This window comes from Sus scrofa, chromosome 13, assembly GCF_000003025.6.
Source record: "Sus scrofa isolate TJ Tabasco breed Duroc chromosome 13, Sscrofa11.1, whole genome shotgun sequence".
Taxonomy (NCBI): domain Eukaryota; kingdom Metazoa; phylum Chordata; class Mammalia; order Artiodactyla; family Suidae; genus Sus; species Sus scrofa.
Window position 1 is genome coordinate 34,997,480 of NC_010455.5, and position 20,871 is coordinate 35,018,350.

At 45.5% G+C, this 20,871-nt stretch overlaps 1 protein-coding gene across 2 annotated transcripts in view; it reads right to left on the bottom strand.

Annotated features, from left to right (window-relative positions):
- The window catches only part of LOC100153598 (store-operated calcium entry regulator STIMATE), a 71,558-nt gene extending 51,220 nt beyond the window's left edge, over positions 1-20,338 (bottom strand). The window contains exon 1 of one of the 2 annotated variants that reach the window (XM_021068951.1): positions 20,040-20,331. In XM_021068951.1, the coding sequence (XP_020924610.1) occupies positions 20,040-20,199 (160 nt within the window). In that variant the 5' untranslated portion in view covers positions 20,200-20,331. Of the gene's footprint in view, positions 1-20,039 lie in introns of both variants that reach the window. The other variant, XM_021068950.1, reaches the window with a different exon arrangement.

The following is a 20,871-nucleotide window of genomic DNA, read 5'->3' on the forward strand; positions in this document are numbered from 1 at the left end:
GTATTGCAGCACTGTCTCTGAGAATAGAAGATTAAAAACCCACCTAAATGTCTATCAATAGGGGAGGAATTAATATAAGTTGTCATACAACAGAAATCAAGTGTTAAAAAGTGAGGCCAAGAGAGTAATGGGGTAAATTTTATGCTATGTAAATTATACCTCAATAAAGCTTTCTAAAGAGTGATGTAAACCTATCTGCATTGACATGGAAAAATGTCCCTGTTAAATGGGGGGAAGTTAACCAAATAGCAGTATGTCATGTGAGCCTATTTCTACTATTTATTTATTTTTTTGGCTGCACTCACAGCAGGCAGAAGTTTCCAAGTGAGGGATCAAACCCATGCCACAGCAGTGACAACGCCAGATCCCTAACTGCTAGGCCACCAGGGAAACTCTCTATTTTTATTTTTAAATAATATATAGGAGTTCCCTGGTGGCCTAGTGGTTAAGGATCTGGTGTTGCCACTGCTGTGGCTCAGGTTGCTGCTGTGGTGTGGGTTCATTCCCTAACCTGGGAACTTTCGCATGCCTCGGGTGTGGCCCAAAATTAAACAAATTAAATGATACATACATACAGAAATCTGGAGGCACACACAATAAACCATTAACCATGGATAGCTCTCCAAAGGATGGAATTACAGGGAACTTTCACTTTTCTATGCTATGTATCTCCATAATGTTTCAGTTGTTTTCAAAGAGCATGTATTGCTTTGTGGTAAGAAAAAAAAGGTCTAAAAACTATTATTTGAGAAAACAGCTTCTGTTGCCAAAAACATAATTTTAAAATAACAATAATACAATTTTGCATATATATGTGTGCATATATATACATATATTTTTTTTTTATGGCCACACCTGGAATTTCCTGGGCTAGGTGTCAACAGAGCTGCAGCTGCTGGCCTATGCTAGAGCAATATCAACACCTCAGCAGTAACAACACTGGATAAGATCCCTAACCCACTGAGCCAGCAGAGAACTCCTTTTATTTTCATTTTTTGATAGCAGTCATCCTATAGGGTGTAAAGCGGCATCTCATGGTAGTTTTGATTTGTATTCCCCATAATAATTAATGATACTGAGCATTTTTTCATTTGCTTATGGCCATTTTGGATAATTTCTTTGGACCTATGTCTAGCCAAATCTTTTGCCCATTTTCTTTTTAGGACCGTACCTGCAGCATATGGAAGTTCCTAGGCTAGGGGTCAAATCAGAGCTGCAGCTGAAGCCTACATTAGAGCCATGGCTTGCCAGATCCAAGTCACATCTGTGACCTACACCACAGCTCACGACAATGCTGGATCCTTCACCCAAAGAGCAAGGGCAGAGATTGAACCCGCATCCTCATGGATACTAGTCCGGTTTGTTAGCACTGAGCCACAATGGGAACCCCTACAGTAATTATTTTATCAGGTGCTATTCAGTGAGACTTTACCAAATGCCTAGCATAGTGTAAAGTGGTTTTATGTTATTATTATTATTATTTTTTTTTTAGGGTCACACCCACGACGTGTGGAAGTTTCTAGGCTAGGAACTGAATTGGAGCGACAGCTGCCTGCCTACATCGCAGCCACAGCAATACCAAATCCAAGCCCCATCCGCGACCAACACCCCAACTCATGACAACACCAGATCCTTAACCCACTGAGCAAGGCCAAGGATTGAATCTGCATCCTCATGGACACTATGTCTGGTTCTGAATCTGCTGAGTCACAACGGGAACTCCACATTAGGTAATTTATAGCCTTCTTCAAATCTAACTGATTCAGAAAATTTCCTTCCAACAGAAAAGCTTCCAGTAGGCAGGACTCACTAGAGACGGACTTGAGCCCATTGAGTCCACACTAACCAGGGGCCAGGATCAGCACAGTGCTAATTATCATCCCTGGTGGAAAGAGGTCCCACTCTGCTCCCGTCAGGCCCAGGGCTCCCCTCACGCCTGATGCTCACAGGCAGAAGTTAAAACGTTTATTGTGTAAGTTTATAATTTGTAGGATTCCCCAGATTATCTGCCTTTTAAAAATTAACCAACAATTAATCCTGATTGTGCTGGATAAGAGGGCTTTGAGTATTACCCTGGAAGGAGAGGGTGGAGGTGCAGCTATACATCCACCTACCAAGGCTTAAACACCGAAGCCAAAGGAATGGACACAAAGCTGCCAACTAACTTACCCAGGTCACTCAACTCTAAGAATCTCACTAGAAACCCCCCAATGTACTGTGTTTTATTTGTAAAAATGACTCCACTTGCCTTCTGACCATCTAGAGGTCACATATCAGTGCCACTCCTTGGCAGTGGAAAAAGAGCCACCTAGCCCCCTACCTCCCTCATCCAGCAGCCCTTGTGAACACTCTGAAAGCTGTGAGAGGGCAAATGGCCAAGGATAGTGTCACACCCAACAGGGTCTCAAACCACACTCTGCCTCACCTTTGAAGAGAAACAGCCTTCCCCGACCTATATCCAACATGCACGACTTACTCATCTGAGTCCCTAGAAGGTTTCTGAGAAAGCCCAATCAGTTAAGCTGTCATCATCAGCATGGGAACCCTGAAGGCTCAAGATAAACCAACTCATCGCTCCTCACATCCACCCTGGAGGTGGAGAGTATTACCCTGGTCTTTAGATGAAGAAAATGACTCTCCAGTGCAGATAAGGCACTTGCTGAAGTCCCACAGGTGGCAAGTGGTGGTCAGGACCCGGGCCACTGCTGACCCTCACCCCCTGTAAAACAAGTCCAGCATCAGGACTGACTGGGCCTGGCCTCTTGGTATAAAATGCAAAGCTTGTGAAATGCAGATGAATGGATTAAGAAGATGTGGTACCTGCCATCTGCAGCAACAAGGAAGGACCTAGAGATTATCATACTAAGCAAGGTAAGTCAGAAAGAGAAAGACAAATACCAAAAGCTATACACAAATCAACATGTCTAGGAAACAAAAAGAGACTCCCAGATATAGAAAACAGACTTGTTGTGGGGGAGGTAGGGTGGGAGGGAAGGGCTGGGAGTTTGCGATTAGCAGAGGCAAACTACTACATATGGATAAACTACAAATTCCTACTGAATAGCTCAGGGAACTAAAATACAATTTCCTAGGATAAACCATAATGGAAAAGAATATGACCAAAATATGTATAGATACTTATGTGTATAATTGAGTCACTGTGTTGTACAGCAAAATTACATTGTAAATCAACTATACTTCAAAACAATTTAAAAAAAATAGCTTACTCTCAGAAGTGATACCATCACTTCTGTTGTATTCTACTGGTTACTTAGACTAACCCTGCTACAGTGCGAGAGGGGACTACACCAGGGTCCCAGGAGAGGGGACCACCGGGGTCCATCATGGAGGGTGGCTGCCACATTTGCCATTCTAAGGTCTCAGGAAATTTTTACTGAACATGGAGTGGCTGAACCTTTCAAGGCGAAACCAGAAGCTGTTGTTTTACTTTTCAACTGGGTCTTAGTTGACACACTCATGCCCTCTGCTGACCTAGGTGGCTAACAGCCCTCCAAGGCAAGGCAAAAGAACAAGGTACTAGATGCATTTCTGTCCATCACCACAGGAGTTCTCCCTTCCCCTATTCTACCTCGACAACCAGAAAGGTGCTTCAGGCTCAATACAGTTTCTCACTCACCTAGACAAGGGGGCATCCTATCAGTGCAATGAGGTCTACTGACAAGGGCAGCATGGACCTAACTGAGAGCCTGGAGGGGATCACACAGGGCTTAGGGCCTGGCACTTAAGAGCATGCCTCAGCAGAGCAGGAGAGAATGGAGGAGCTGACAAACAGGCGGCACTGGGATCATATGATTTCCTAGCACGGCCTCTAAGAGCCCAAAGCCACATTGCCGCACTGCTTTTTGTTCATATGGGGAAAGTAATTCTTAAAGTTAGTAAAACAACTCAATTTCACCCCAACTTTGTGTTGTGCTACCATCAGACTAACTCTTGAGATTATAACTAAAGATGACAAAACTTGTAAAAGGGCTCAGGGAGCTAAGTTGGTACAATAGTATATAAAGACTGGAGCCACTTGCTCTGGGTAAGGTTCATCAATTTTTTTTCCTGCCTTCATTTATGAAAGATATTTCTCATTGGGTGTCGAATCCTAGATTGGCAGGTTTTAATTTTTAGCACTTTGAAGATGTTGTTGCATTGTCTTCTGATTTGAATAATTTGATGAAAAGTCTATTTCCCTGTATATAATGTCTTTTTCTCTCTCATAGATTTTACGATTTTTTTTATCATTGCCTTTCAACAATTTGATTATAATGTGGTTTAGTGTGATTCACTTTGTGTTTATCCTGCTTGGGGTTTATTAAGCTTCTTAGAGCATAGATCAATGAGTTTACAGTTTTCATCAGCTTTGGAAAATGTTTAATCATTGCTCTTTAAATTTTTTCCTTTTTTTTTAAGGGCCAAACCTGCAGCGTACAGAAGTTCCGAGGCTAGGAGCGGAATTGGAGCTGCAGCTGCTGGCCAACGCCAAAACCACAGCAATGACGGATCCAAGCTGCATCTGGGACTTACACCACAGCTCACAGCAACACCAGATCCTTAACCCACTGAGTGAGGCCCGGGATTGAACCCTCATCCTCATGGATACTAGTTGGGTTCGTTTCTGCTGAGCCACAATGGGAACTCCTCAATTATTTTTTTTTCTGCCCTTTTTCTCTCCCCTCTTCTAGAAATCCAATTACATGTTGGACCTTTGGTATTTTCCCATGTGTCACTGAGGCTCGCTTTGGTGTTTTGGTCTTTCTTTGCTCTGTGCTTCAATTTGTAAAGTTTCTGTTGCTATATTTTTTCCTCTTTCTTTTGGCCGCACCTGCAGCACATGGAAGTTCCTGGGCCAGGGATGGAACTCACGCCCCAGGAGAAACCCAAGCTGCTGCAGTGGCAACACTGGATCTTTAACCTGCTGCACCGTAAGAGAACTCCTGTTGCTATATTTTCAATTTCACTCATCTATTCTACAGAATTTAATTTTCTGTTAGGTCCACCCAGTGCATTTTTCAGAAGTAATATTTTCAGTTCCAGACATTTCACCTGGTTCACTTTTGTGTCTTCCATTGTGTTCCTCATTATGATCCAGTTTTTCTTGAAAACTTGAAGCATACTTATATCACTGGCGTAAAGTCCTTTTCAGGTGATTCTATCATTCTGTAATGCCTTGGTCTATTTATTCAATTTTTGTTTTTTAGGGCTGTACCTGCAGCATATGGAAGTTCCTGGGCCAGGGGTTGAATTGGAGCTATACCTGTTGGCCTACAGCACAGCCACAGCAACATGGAATCCCAGCTGCATCTGTGACTTATACCACAGCTCATGGCAAGGTGGGATCCTTAACCCACTGAGTGAGGCCAGGGATGAAACCAGAGACCTCATGGATACTATCAGGTTTGTTACTGCTGAACCATGATGGGAACTCGCTCTGTTTACTTATACAGACTGACTTTTCTCCTGATTATAGGTTATGATTTCTTGCTTCTGCACAAGTCTAGCAGTTTTTGATTAGAGGCTATACATTGTGATTGCTACATTGTTAAATACTTGGATTTTGTAGTCTTCCTCTAATGAGTACTTAAGTTTGTTTGGATAAGTAGTCTGTTGAGCACCTTGACAATTTCAAGACTTTTTTTTCTTTCTCTTCTAAATCAATTTTGAGGTATATCTTACATACCAGAAATGCACCCGTATTACGTATAGAGTTCAATGAGTTTTGAAAAATGTGTACACTGATGTAATCCTTACTCAATCAGGGTACAGTAATTCCCATTACCCCAAAAACTCTTATGTCCCTTTGTAGTTGGTCCCAACCCTACCACTCCAATCTTCTTTCACTATAGACTAGATATCTTGGTCTAGAACTTCACATAAACAGAGTCATATAGGATGTATTCTGGGTTCTTTTGCTCAACATACACAACCATGCTGTTGTATGTATCAGTAGTTCATTCTTATTAGGTGCTGACATGTATTCCATTGTACAAATACACAATTTGTTTATTCACTCATGTGTTGATGGACATTTGGATTGTTTCCAGTTTGGGGCAATTATGAATAAAGTTGCTATGAAAGTCCTTTTGTGTCCATTTCTTTTCTCTTATATAAACAATTAGGAGTGAAACTGCTGGGTTGTATGTTAAGTGTAAATTTGCGTTTTGTTTTTTTTTTTTTTGTCTTTTGTCCTTTTTTAGGGCCAAACCCGTGGCACATGGAGGCTTCCAGGCCAAGGGTCAAATTGGAGCTACAACAGCTGGCCTATGCCCCAGCCACAGCAACTTGGGATCCAAGCCACATCTGTGACCTATACTACAACTGACGGCAATGCTGGATCCTTAACCCACTGAGCAAGGCCAGGGATCGAACCCACAACCTCATGGTTCTTAGTGGGATTCGTTAACCACTGCACCATGACGGGAACTCCAGTGCGTAATTTTCTTTATAAGAAACTTTGTTTACCAAAGTGGTTGTACCACTTTACATTTCTGCTAGCAGTACTCTAAGAGGTCCAAAGTTGACACTCTTTAACTTTTGGTACTGTCAGTCTTTTAAATTTTAGTCATTCTTGAGGGTGTAAAGTAGTATCTCACCATTGTTTAATTTGCATTTTCTTAATGACTAATGATACTGAACATCTTTTCATGGCCTTGCTGGCCATATGCCTATCTTCTTTAGAGAATTATCCATTCATTTTCTTTGCCTATTTTTAACGACACTGTTTGTCTTTTTACTGAATTGTAAGAATTCTGTATGTATCCTGGATCCAAGTGCTTTGTCAGATATTCACATTGCAAATATATTCTCCTAGTCTGTGGCTTACCTTTTTTTTCCTTTTTGGGGCCAAAACTGCAGCATACAAAAGTTCTCAAGCTAGGGGTTGAATTGGAGCTGCAGCTGCTGGCCTAGCCACAGCCACAGCCACGCAGCATCTGATCTGCGTCTGCAAACCTACACCACAGCTCACGGCAACACCAGATCCTTAACCCACCAAGTGAGGCCAGGAATCGAACTCGCATCCTCATGGATACTAGTCGGGTTGTTTCCCCTGAGCCACAATGGGAACTCCTGTGGCTTACCTTTTCATTTTCATTACAGTGTGTTTTGAATGTCAGAAATACTTAATTTAGATGAAGTCCAATTCATCTTTTTTTTTTTTTTTTAATGGTTCAAGCCTTTTCTATCCTAAAAACTCTTTGCCTATCCCAAAGTCACAAAGATTTTCTCTTATGTTTTCTTCCGGAAGTGTTACAGTTTTCACTTCTACATCTAGATCTGTGATATATTTCTACTCAATTTCTGTATATGGTATCAAGGCTTGTTTTTAAATTATGTACTCTTTTTTCTAAGGCTAGATAGGCATGAGATTCTTCTGAGGTGTCTACTGAATGCCTCTAGTGTTTAATAGTCTCTCACTCTAACTGGAAAGAAAATCCTCTCCCTGTCCTAAATTGTCCAGCCCATAGCTTCCCAGCACTGTTCCTCCCTTTGCCTCCTGAGTTTCATGTATGTAAGCAGATTAATGTCTAGGAAAGGATTTTGGGAGCCCCCCTGAACACACATCTTGAGCTTTTCCTTTACATTGCTCTTTTTTCTGCATATTGTCCCTAAAAATTCCAACTGCTCTGGCCTCAACTTTGTCTTCTCAACTCAGCAAGGCTGCAGGGTCCTATTTGAGCTGCTCTTCACCAATCTAAGATCTGGAAACTCCCTCCAGCAGAAAGTCTGGGGAAGACCAGAGGGCTCACTTCACTATTTCCCTCCTCTCCAGAATCCTGAGCTGCCTGCTGTCTGGTTTCTGCAAACAGTTGTTTTATAATATTTTGGTCTGCTTTCTGATTGCTTATAGAAAAGGGGCAAGTTCGACATCAATGGCCACTTCACAGGCAAATGCCTCTTCATCTACTTTTGCACAGACTCATGTATTAAATTTATCCAGATAGGAAAGATTCATGTGGCTTTGATGACAAGTCTTAGTAGATTCCAATCTCAAAATGAAAAGCCTTTGGCTTTTTCCTGGTCCACACAGCATGCCTAGAAAAAATGATTGCAATGATGCTCTTAGTGAAATACCAGGATGAGGGATAATGAGAACCAAATGATGTTAGAAGACTCCATATATAGAGAAGACAGGAAGCCTATAGAGGTTAGAGGAGCATTGTTCTGGTATCACGAACTGCATGTGAACACTACACACAGCAGTGGAAAACCTCAGCACAGAGTGGCACCTACTGGGTTTGAATTTCACTATTACACTTAGTGGTAGCCACAACCTTAGACAACTCACTTAACCTCTCTGTGCCTCAGTTTCTCCAACATAAAATAGGATAATACCATGTGGCTAATGTGAGACATAAATAAGGCATTAAAGAGCTTGACACATAATGAGCACTCTACAAATATGACTCAGTATTGTCACCAGATCCAAAACCGGCCCAAACACCTTCAGAATCTGTGGCCTTGACCCCCAAACAGGGGAGGCTTTATAAGGAAGACTGAAAGCAGATCCTACATTTATACGGCCTCAAAATATCTCCCCACAATTTACTTATTAATTACAAATGGGAAAATGTTACCTTCATAGTGGAGAGACCTGGAGGACCCACCTTAACCACGTCATCAGAGAACTTTGATACTGGGATAAACCAACATCAGCTGCCTGAGGGTCTGACACACTGAGGTGGTCACGGCATCACTGATGCACCATCCCCACCAGACTCACATGACCTGGATATAACCATGAGAAAACACTAAGCAAACCAGCACAGGGCACTGTACGAAGTCACTGACTTGTACTCTTCAAAAGCATCCAGGCTAAGAAGACAAAGCAAGGCTGAAGAACTGTCCCAGACTAAAGAGATGGGACAAATGAATGCAAAGTATGACCCTAGACCAGCAAAAAATAGCTCTGAAGACAGTATTCAGGCAACTGATGAAGTATGAATATGGACTGTGGATTGATAATAATACAGTAATGTTAAATTTCCTGAGTGTTTTTTGCTTTTTTTTTTTTTTTTTTTTTTTTTTAGGGCTTTACCCACGGCATATGGAGGTTCCCAGGCTAGGGGTCCAATAAGAGCTACAACTGCTGGCCTACGCCACAGCCACCAATGCCAGATCCAAGCTGAATCCGAGACCTATACCACGGCTCATGGCAACGCCAGATACTTACTTAACCCACTAAGCGAGGGCAGGGATCAAATCCGCAATCTCACGGTTCCTAGTCGGATTCGCTTTCCCTGCACCATGATGGGAACTCCCAAATTTCCCAAGTTTTGATAACTGCATTATGGTTAAAAAGAGAACACTTAGAAAATGCATCCTGAATGATGCAGTGATTAGAGAAGAGAAAGATCTCCGGTCTCTCCCACCTCCTAAGTCTTGTTGCTCTGACTGCTCAGCTTCCCTGTAGGGAGCAAGCTGATGCCTTGGCCTTGAGCACCCACCCGCAGAACGAGCACCAGCCTGGCAGCCAAGCCAGCCTAGCCCAGTGAGAGGCAGAGCCACCTAGAGCCCTAACCCTGTACACTGCAGATTGTATGTCATACAACTTCAGAGGAGAGCAGTATGCGCAAGGTCATTAGGATGTGGTGAGGTGGGGAGAAAGGAGAAAAGCATTTAAGGGAAAGAGGACTGTGCGAAAGGGAAGGAGGCAGGAACGGGTCTGACAAATATGGGGTTCAAGAGAAGAACAGCAGGTGGTGTCTTGCTGCAACCTAGCACCTGGTATCACAACTGTTCTCCTTGGCCTGGACCACCTGGCTGCAATGTCCCCAGCAAAGAAAGAGCTCAGAAAAGAAGGATGTGGGCACCAGGTCCAGAGGCCTGGCTGTTCATCAAGATGCCAGAACACCACCTTAGTCCCAGGCAAAGAACTCACTACATAACACCACTGGCAGCTATGGCAAGAACCCAGGAGCTCCTGTACGGTTCAGTAGTTCACCTCCATGAGCAAGGTCAGATGCATGCCCCCACCCTTCCTCTCCTCTCCCTCGTGCCTCACATGACCAATGACCAAAATTCAGCCTGAGCCGTGTCCACACTGGCCCAGCCCAAGAATCTCCACTGCTGGGAGAACAAGATTGCTATAAAATAGCTGCATCAGGACACTGTTCCATCTGCAGCAGATCTGTCCCTCAGACTCAGGCAGGTTCTTAGCAAGACTACAGTGTTGGTTGTTTCTCTGCAGACTTTCCCCCTATTTAGCATATTAGTAAATTATTTACTTAAACATGGGTTGAGAAAAACAAAAACAAATATGTAATCTGCTAAGCAGTCTAAGAGACAATTTAACATTCTTGTTTGATTTCATGTAACAGAGTTGGATTTTTTTTTTTTTGTTGTTAGTAACTGATGAGATTTCTCAGAGAAATCTGAAGACAGAATGATAAAAGCTAGGCTCTTGACATAAACTACACATTCATTTAAGTCTCCCTATACTGTGTAAGCAAAACCCCAACACTGTCCCTTGTCACCAGCCTTTCCTGTGCTTCTAAATTCTGGGTGGTTCCAGGGCCAAGCCTGAGGGTAGGGCAGCAGTAGAAATAGCAGACCTGCAGTCTTCGACACTGCTGCCTGGAAACCCCACAGCAAAACCCTGCTGGGGAGGAGCAGATGCATGTGTGCTGCACACACAGTCAAGGGACACACACAGGGGCAGGCAGCCAGGCTTGCTGGAACCACCTGCCTGTATGTTAGCCCTAAACTCGCTACGCAGTTAGAAAACCTACCCTCACGCTCTGATGCCACCTGGGCCAAGACTGGCAAGAAGCGTGCTACATCCCGCCGCTGTTCAACTCTTCCTGCAAGGCTGGAGGCTGACTTGTGTCATTTAACCAGGTGTTGTCACCGTCTTATCCTTCTACATCGTTTTTTATGTTAAGTGAAAACATCTTCTAAGAAAACAAAAAAGCCTATGAAGAACACTGATGCGATTAAGAAAAGCCCATGGGCTAGAACAAAAGTTGGGGTGGGGTGGGGTGGGGGTGGGTAAAGCATTTTGAGAAAAGTGAATGTATAAAAAACACAACATTGATGCTGCATATGTCCTAACCTACTGTGCATACAACTTGGTCTGTGAAAGGAAAATAAAGGAAAAGCATGAAAGACCTGACGCCGATCACTTGCTGGTGATAGGAGAAGCCACAAATACCTGACACCAAGTTTTAAAAGAAATTTTAGAGCCCAAGGAAAACACTAGCTGAGTGCCCCAGTCAGCTGAACAAACCTTTCTTCCCCAATATCCCTTTCCTGACTGTCCCAACACCCCACACCACATCAGACTCGCCTGCTCCAGCCTCCTCCTCATTCAAGGCAGCTCCTTTGGAATGAAGAGGACACATTAATCAAAGGAAAAGGGGGAGACCAGGTCAGATAAGACAAGGCTTCAGTAACTCAAGGGAAAGTCTTTTTCTCCCAGGGGGAAAGGCAGTTTCAAGGGCTGACAACCTCGCTGTTATAGTGCAGACTAGACCATGCAGAGGGCTGGAGTTCTCATAGAAGAGGTTCTTTAGCCAAGCCCAAGCCCACCACAGCTGGGGCTGCACTCAGAGGGGCCAGAGGTTCCCAGGATCCCCCCAACCTGCCTTAGTCTCTGCGACCACACCTGACAGCTGTCCACAACTGAGGCTGAACCAAAGAGCTACAGGTGGAAGCATATCTACTTTGTCTACACCCGTGTGGAGTGTGGTGGACAGTCAACAGAAGCCTGTTAATAATGAGTAGCTTGCTGCATTAGTCTAAAGCAAGGTCTCCAGAACCAGAAGGCCTAGCTCTACCACTCATTGGCTGTGTGACCCTGGGCAGGTTACTTAACTTCCCTGTGACTCAGTTTCCTTACCTATGAGATGGAGACAATATTAGCACCTACTTTTCAGGGTGGCTGTGAGGACTAACTAGGCTAATCCGCAGTGCCTGGCATGGAGCGGGTCCAGCGGATCTGCCCACATTATCATGCCATCTATCTCAGGATCCACGGCCAATCGGACGGGGGCTGGGAGAAGGTCACTGGGTCCTCGTTTCTTCTCCTACAGCCCCAAAGACACAAACAGGAGACCTCCCCCAAGGGGAACCCATGAGGTCTGGGATGTGCTTACACGGTTTTAAAGCAAAGAGTCTCAGAGAAACAATCCAAAAGAAGCATGAGGTAAACGCAGAACTTGACTTAACCACCCAATAATGTAATTCACCATCCTTTTAAGTGTAAGGTGTAGAAAACAGGCCTGAATTGAGTCAAGGTGGCTCTCTGGAACTGGCTGTTTTTCTGGGAGCCTCTGCCGCCCCATCTCCATCCCCCAGAACTGATGGCCATGTCCATGATCTCCCACTTGGACCCCTGCCCTCACCACTCCCTCTGTACTGAGAGCCCTTGGTGTCTCCTCCACCTCCAGTGTTGTAATGAAGCAGGGCTTCCTTGTGGTCTCTTTCTGAGGTCTCCTGGCAGAATCCCTCCTCTCCAGTCTGTTCAAACGTCTACTGACCTCTTCACACTGCACTGTAATGATGTGCCAGCCCCTCAAGGACAGAGGACTGGGTCCCAGCTCTCCCTTGTCAAGGCAGCCCGGCACTGTACTTGGTGCTCAGGTCCTTAGCAGATCTGTTTTGTTAGGGCTCATATGACAGTCTGCTAAGTAATCCACAAACTGAATAAATAAAGTTCCCAATGGGTGATTCTGCCCCCCAGGGGACTTCAGGCAATGTCTGGAGATATTCTGAGTTGTCACTATGGGAGTGGGGGTGAAGGAGCTACTGATGTCCAGTGGATTGAGGCTAGGTATGCTGCTAAACATCCTATAATGCACAGGAAAGGGCACACAGCAAAGAGTTATCTGGCCCAAAATGTCAATGGTGCCAAGTTGAAAAACCCTGAGTTAAATGGATAACTTCCTAGCACTGGAGTGATGCAAGAGATGCACAGACCTCTTCTACAGATGCCATGAAGAAAAGGATAACTCTTAAGGGCCATCCCTAACTCTTAACATTAACTATTTTCCTTATAGTCATAAAGCACAAAGCACCAGGGAAACAAATCTGTAAACCTGCAGGTAACCTGAAATCACCAAGGGCCCTGGAAATCCCTCTTCCCCAGTTACAGGATGGACCATGTACGCTTCCCCCAAGGCCCTGCCTCAGAGTCTGGACCTTGGTCCCAGAGTGGAATCACCATCCTTACTCAGCCGGGCCTGAAAAGCAAATGCAAGCTGTAACTCATACATCCATAAAATAACCGGTAGTTCATCCACAATTCATATGGTTAATGTTATCAATAGCCACAAAACAGTCTGAAGTTCCAGATACTACTTTGAACATAAAATGTAATTATTAAGAAACTCAGGCTGGTCCAAATAAGAAGAAAATGAGGTGAGGTGGCCGGGGATAGAGAGTAGTCAGAAGCGCACCTGTGTGGAAAGGAGGGGGTGAAAAACGGCACCAGGGGAAGAGGCTGAGAGCATTTGGGGTCTGAGGGACCTGGCTCACATCTCAGCTCTGCAGCTACTGACTGGGACCTGGTGCTACACACTTCCCCTGCTCACCGTCCTTGTTTGTAACATGAAAATCACCCTATTCCACATTTCTGTGAGGCACATCAAGTACTAAAAGCACAAGAGCTAGCACACTGGGGACTCAATAAAAAAGCCAGCTGCAGCAAAGCCAGCTTTAGTGGCCAAGTGCCCCCACCTGCTACCATGGGGCCTGGGGCTGATGAAGCCAGGGACTCGGACACAGTTCAACCACCTGTAAATGGGCTGCCCCAGTCTACCCGCTGCCCTCTCAAGGCCCATGTGAGACTGTAGGTGAAAACACAAGAAAGGGTCAAGTGAAGGAAAGGGATTACCACCTACACCAAAACCACCTGGTCTGGGGGCATACTAACTTGGAATTGACAATGGTTGTGCTTGCTGGGTTATAGTTTTTTACTAATATGCAATCTAACAGAAGAAGGTTAAAGGTAGAGATACTGAGTAAACAAGACAGAAATGGCAATGTTTAACCTAATTCAGAAAACAAGTTACTCCAGCACTTGTGAGATGTTCTTCACCTGAACACATGAATGCAAACAGAGTCACCACAATGAGGCTGATGGCATCTGCCTTTCCCCCTCCTCCACTATGGAGGGCCCAACATGTGCCTGACACTGAGCCAGCTTCCTTACAGTCTTTCCAAACTTCACAGTTCCAGAAAAACCATCATCCTCATCCTGCTGGGGAGGAAATCAAAGCTTTAAGAAATACGGGGGTTGCTCAAGGGCAGTACATGGCAGGAACAGAAATGAAAGCCAGGTCACATCTGTTCCAGCACCAGGGATGTTGCTATTTTTCAACCACTTACAAAATTTCAACAAGACTTCATCTTCATACAATTATTATACTAAATGTAAAGAATTTTAAACAGACCATTAAAGCAGTAGAAGCTTGACAGGCCCCTATAGGGCAATATTTGCCAAATGGAGGTCTAAGTCTAAAAAATGCATTTTATTATATAACTCTACAACTCAGACAATTCCCTAATTCAGACAACTCCTTCTTGCCCTGATTTTAATCCAAATTAGTGATGTTTTATTACACATAAAGGAGTCAATCACCATTATGGATAAATGCTACCAGACAAAGCAGCATTTAGAAAACTTTCTAAAAATAAACACACCTCCCCAACCAACCAGCCATCATGCTAATGTTGGCCAAACTCCCTTCCCCGTGGGCATAATACCAGCCTGGGACAGAAAGACATGTTCTTCCTGTGCCCTGGCTGGCACTCCAGGGGAGGAAAGGGAAGTAACATTTATTGTGTGTTGGGTACCAGGTCCAGAGACAGCGCCTTCACTCATGAGCTCCAGCTTCATTTCTAAAACCCATCACTGGGTTTCATTATTTAACCAGGAGTGAAAAGTCACTGGGGAATTGAATAGTCACAGGATCTCAAGTATCATCACTACAGAGATCATTTAGTAATTGCAAAGAGGAAAATGTACCTTTATAAAGGAGGAAGCTGGAGATCTTTGGAGCTCTTTGCCCAGTAACCAACCATATTATCACTAATAGAGGGACTGCCTGATGTCATGTGCTGCCTGGTGAGATGTAATATGAAGCGCAGAGCACCAGTCACAGAGCATTCAATGAAATCCAACAGCAACTCCAGACCAAACTCAGGAAACAGAGAGGTCAGTGAAACTGCCCAAACACCACAACAAGGTAGTACCCAGACAAGACCCGAAGGTGGTACACAACACATGACAACTGGCCAGGACTTCTTCAAATGCAATGGCAGTTAAGGAAAAACAAAAACAAAAACAAAAACACACAACTCTGTGTGTGTGTGTGCACGTGCGCATGTGTGTAGGGCAGATTCTCTAGGGTACATAAATGACTTAAAAACATAACCAAATGCAATGTATGGACACTGACTGGATCGCAGTTTTTCAGAACTCCAGCTATAAGAGACCTGTGACATCTGGGGAAGTGTGAATATGGACTGGATATTACATGACACCGTGGAAATATACGTTTTCATAGGTATGATCATGAAACTGGAGAAAACTGTCCTTATTCTTAGGAGACTCAATTGAAGTTTTTAGGGAGAAAGTATGATGCTGGCTGTAACTTACCTTCAAATGGATCAGCCAGAAAAAAAAAAAAGTATAAAGAGATAAAGTAAATGCAGCAAAGTGTGAACAATTTATGAATCTAGGTAGAGGGCAGATGGGCATTCATTGAATTATTTTTCATCTTTTCTTTACATGTGACATTTTTCAAGATAAAAACTGAGATGGAGTGGGGAGAGGTGATCCCAGGAAAAGTCGTCCCAACATGAGGACGTCTGTATAGAATACACAGGGAGGCCAGTTCACCATGCCATAAAAACAGCAGGAACTCTTACTTGAGATTAATATTTCAAATCTGGGTAGACTGGCCTGTGATGTTACTTTGGGCCTCAGGAAAAGAGCTATCTATCATTTCTCAACACCAGCACGTTCCTGTAAACCACTGACTTCTCCCAGCTGGCTAGCCCCCAAATCTGTAATGTGACAGTAGGCAGGTAGATTTATTTAACCTCTCAAATTGCTTGCTTTGGTAAAAGCCAATTCGGTCTACACTTTAGCCTAGGACTCTGATGGTTCATGCTGAAGGAGGCTTCAGTTTGCTTTGCCTATATGGGTTTTGAGAGTATCCACAAACACCAACACACACACTGGTCAATACTGACCTTCGGCTGACAGGCAGGCCACTGCCCTGTGCTAGAACAATTTATGATCTCCAGACCTGCTCGGCTCTTTTCCTCTGGGACTTCATTGAGTCCCAGACTATAGATAAAACCACCCAAACTGGAGGTATTGCTTGGCAGTTAGATCATGACAAAGGTCCCTCATTTAATGTACTTCTTTCTACTCAGACACTTAGAGCCTTTCAGTGACATTCCAGAAAACCCAGAGGGGGATGTTCCTTTCTAAGCTTGCCTCTGAGTTTGTTCAGCTTTCCTTGCACACAGAGGGTACCTTGGCTGAAGCCTCTGGAAAGTTGAACAAGGTGATGCTGACACTGGAACAGGCTTATTACAGGCAGATGGTGGCCTATAATAGTATGTTTATGTAGCTTGAAGAATCAGCTACATGTATCAACTGGAAATACCAACTCTCAAGTGCCTGGACTGAGGCACCTGAAGATCCCCATACAGTGAGCCAAGGACCAGGATGAGAAATCCCCATGAGAATCAAAATCCTCTCCTGAGATCTAAGATATATGAGAGGCTTCCGCTAGGTAACATTTACCTCCAAGTAAAAAACACAACAAACTATAAATGGAGGAAAAAGTGATTTTCTGGGAAGAAAAAGAAAAAGACAGTCGTCTGAGGATTCACTGAAATCAGAATGTGAAGTGATGAAAGTACCAGATAGCCTGTCTGGCAGAGAAGAGACCACTTTATTGAATAGAGCTAGTCTAAGAGGAAGAGATTAGTACCCTCCCCAAACTGGGGAAGTTTCAGAAGTGTCTGAGCCCACTGCCCAGTGGGACAATAGCACCCAGAGGGAAAAACTGTGACTCCAAAGAGGACAGGGACTGTTAGTTTCAACTGCTCTGGAGAGATGGTTGGTATTTAAAATATGTTTGAAGAAACCAATGATGGAATTGATAAAGGATGGAGTGGCCTCATCTTAACAAACCAGACCTCCCTGAAGGGCTGCAAGATGAGCAGTCTTATCATGGGAGGCTCCACTTCTGACAGCAGCTATGGCAAAACGAGGAATGGGCCGCTGCACCAAGAAGACTGCCGAGCAGCTTGCAGGTGCACTTCCTTGAGATCAGCTCCACCCCCTTTCCTTTTTCCCAGCAAAGTCCATTCCAAAATGTAAACTCCTTAAGAGATTTCCTCCCCTTCCCAGCCTTGCAAAATGGAAAAGCTCCACAGTTCTACTTCAATAGAAGCAACAAGTCTGAGATAAGAAAGGTCCTTCCCTTGGTCCCAGTCAGTGAGACTCTCTTTGGGCAGCCATCTGCTTGTAGGTGGGGGAATAGGGCTCTCGATTCATGTCCATGCCTATGGCAAGGGAAGACACATTCTAGCCTTTCCAGCTCTTCCCCTCATCACCCCTATTCTTCATTGTCCCAGAACCCATTACCACAAGCTCTCTCCATGTCTAGCCTAACACTGAGTGAGACACTGCTTCCTAGTCCCACCTTTGTATAGAGAAAATACCAACTACAGTGGGATTTGCACTTGTGCTCACTAAAGATTAAGTAAATAAGTGACTGTGTCCCTCAAGACCTGCAGGGCCAGCACCGGTACTCTGAACACATTCAACCCTGCACACTTCTCAGCTCTGAGCAACTCTGCCCTGTCATAATCACATTTCCCTCTGTGAGTCGCAAGTATCAAATCCGGGGGAACAAGTGGGACCATCAGCATCAATTAATCCCATGAAAACAGCCAGGGCTCTGCTAAGAAATCTTAGGTTAGGGAACAACATAAAACCTAAGCCTGGAGTTCCTTCAGAGAGAAAGGAAGGCCAGCAGGAGCAGAAAGAAGTGGAAAGGGGAGTGCAGACCCACGTACAATGTCTTAAACGCACATATATACAATTCATGTGCCCAAGTCAACAGCTGATTTTGGCTAAGTCATCAGAAATTATTACTGTGGGAACAAGTGGCTATTTGTTCAACAGGGAAAACAGCAAGACAAGTAGAGACTGAAAAGCAGAGAAAGAGTAGCAAACATATACAGTCTGGGACTTGCTGCAAGACTTATGAAGGCCGGACGACCAGAAAAAAAAAAAGTGGTGTTCAAGAACAGCCTCTTCAGGAGTTCCCATTGTGGTGCAGTGGTTAGCAAATCCGACTAGGAACCATGAGGTTGCGGGTTCGATCCCTGGCCTTGCTCAGTGGGTTAATGATCCGGCGTTGCCATGAGCTGTGGTGTAGATTGCAGATGTGGCTCGGATCCCGCATTGCTGTGGCTCTGGCGTAGGCCGGTAGCTACAGCTCTGATTAGACCCCTAGCCTGGGAACCTCCACATGTCGCGGGAGCGGCCCAAGAAATGGCAAAAAGACAAAAAAAAAAAAAAAAAAAAAAAGAAGAAGAGCCTCTTCAAGAGTTCCTGTCGTGGCTCAGTGGTTAACTAGTAACCATGAAGATGTGGGTTCGATCCCTGGCCTAGCTCAGTGCGTTAAGGATCTGGTGCTCCTGGGGCTGTTGTGTAGGCCAGTGGCTGCAGCTCCGATTCAACCCCTAGCCTGGGAACCTCCATATGCTGCAGGTGTGGCTCTAAAAAGACAAAAAACAAAACAAACAAACAAAAAACCCCAGTCTCTTCAGGGTTATCTAAAGCCTGGGAGAATTCACCCAAATAAACCCTGCATCATAAACAAGCAAAGCTGCAACTCTGGCAACTGGACGCTACATGACACAAGCACACACCACCAGAATCCTTCCCAGATGCCAAGGAGCATACTTTCTGCAGGAACTTCCCACTCTGCCCACGTGAACACAGTGGGGAAGTTTTGAGAACAAGTCATTTTGGAATTAATGCTTCTGTAAATATTTATGACCCCTCCTTCCTCAAAAATGCAATCATAAGGGCACTAGACTTCTTGTTACTTTAATAAAGGATATGCATTAAGAAAACAATATAATCCCTCACCACATGGCATACATGACATGCTGGAACTTCTAGTTTTCCAAAGGCAATCTGGGACTTTCTTCCCCCTCACGAAACTCTGAAGGAAGGTCCCCTGGTGACTTAGCACAGGGATTCCAAGACCTCCTCAGACCCTGAATCTGTTTCTCCATTAAGCTCCTAAGTTGCCCAGGTCTCTAGGAAAGGAAGGATACTTGAAATGCAAATAAAGGTGGATTGGGAGAGAGAAGAGCCAGGGGAGACTTGAGATGTAACTTAATTAGCAAAGCTTGGGACATATATGAAACAGGTGGGCCTCTTCAGGGAAAGGAGAGGAAAAAGGAGATGTGGGGAAGAAGGCAGTATGGGTGAGTCCTACTCTGACAGAAACAGAAAATTAATCTCGGTGACAGGGGCCGGGAGGGGGCGAGAGCCCTTCTGGAAACGGATTGCGGGGGGCCTAACAAGCCAGGGGCCCACCAGGTGCAAACCGGAGAGATTAAGTCTTGGAGAAGTGAAGGTGAAGGAAAAGACTCATTATCAGACTGGAGATTTAGGGATGAGGATTCAAAGCGCGAAGGAGAGGCTAAGATGAACCTATAAGAGGGGGCAGAAAGGAATATGCCACCCGGGGGTCATGGCCGCAGGCTGGAAATTGGAGTAGCTTTAATTCGCACTGACACGGTTGAGGGGGTCACCTCTGGCTAGAGGCTGCTGCGATAAGGCGAGGGACTCAGGACCTGGGTCGGGGGCAAGAGCTCCCCTTCGCCTGGGAATGCCCAGCCTTGGGCTCGCGGGAAGAGGGCACCTCCACCAAGGGCCCAGGACCCCAAGGCCTGAAATCCTCAGGCAGGAACGCCCCCGAGGCCGGGCTGAACCCGCGGCTCGCGGCGCAGGGTCTGAGGAGGGGCGGGGGTCCCGGACTCACGCAACAACGTGCTGAAGGCCACGACGCCGAGCAGCCCCTGCAGGAAAATGCCGAAACTGTGCATGAGTGCGCCGCTCTCGCAGCGGCCCGCCCCGGACGCGACGGTGGAGGGCGGCCCGCCTGGCAGTGCGCGGCTCGTGTTCCCGGCAGGGCCCTGCATGGCGACCCTGGCGAGGGGCGCAGGGCGCCGCAGCCCGCCCGCCCGGCCTCGCTGCCTGCGGGGTCCGCGACGCCCAACCCAGACTCCAAAGCTGGGAGCCGGTACCTACGCCCCGCCGCGGACTCGGCGCGGCGCGTAACCCGACGTCTGAGATCGCAGCGTCTGATTGGCCAGGCCCAGCGTTGGGGCGGGCTCTGGCTGCTTCAGCTCCCCCCCCCCCAGGGGTGGGGATCCAGCCGGCGAGGGGGCGGGGTCGCGGGTCTCCACCACAGGTGGAACCCTGTGAGCTGGGCTGCCACAACCCAGTTGAGAGCCCCGCCCCGGCTCCGAGTTCCAGGTCGGGAGGGTTGGAGCAGGGAAGATCTGTGGCTAAACTTTTTCTCCTCCAAGATAAACTCATTCCCTGAAGAATTTATTTAAAAATACTCCTGGATTCCACCCTCAGATTCCAATTCAGTTATTCTGAGATCGCGGGCAATAATTTGCATTATCGGCAAATAGCCTGGATTATTCTGAAGCAGGTCATTGAGTAAACAATCTGACTATGCACACAAATATATTCCTTTCAGCCTAGACGTTTGGCGTCTTTGCTGGGATCAATACCCTGGCCAAAGGCTCATCTTAGATTGATTAACCAAGCCCCAAGTCGACTCCCCCCCCAAAAAAACCCGT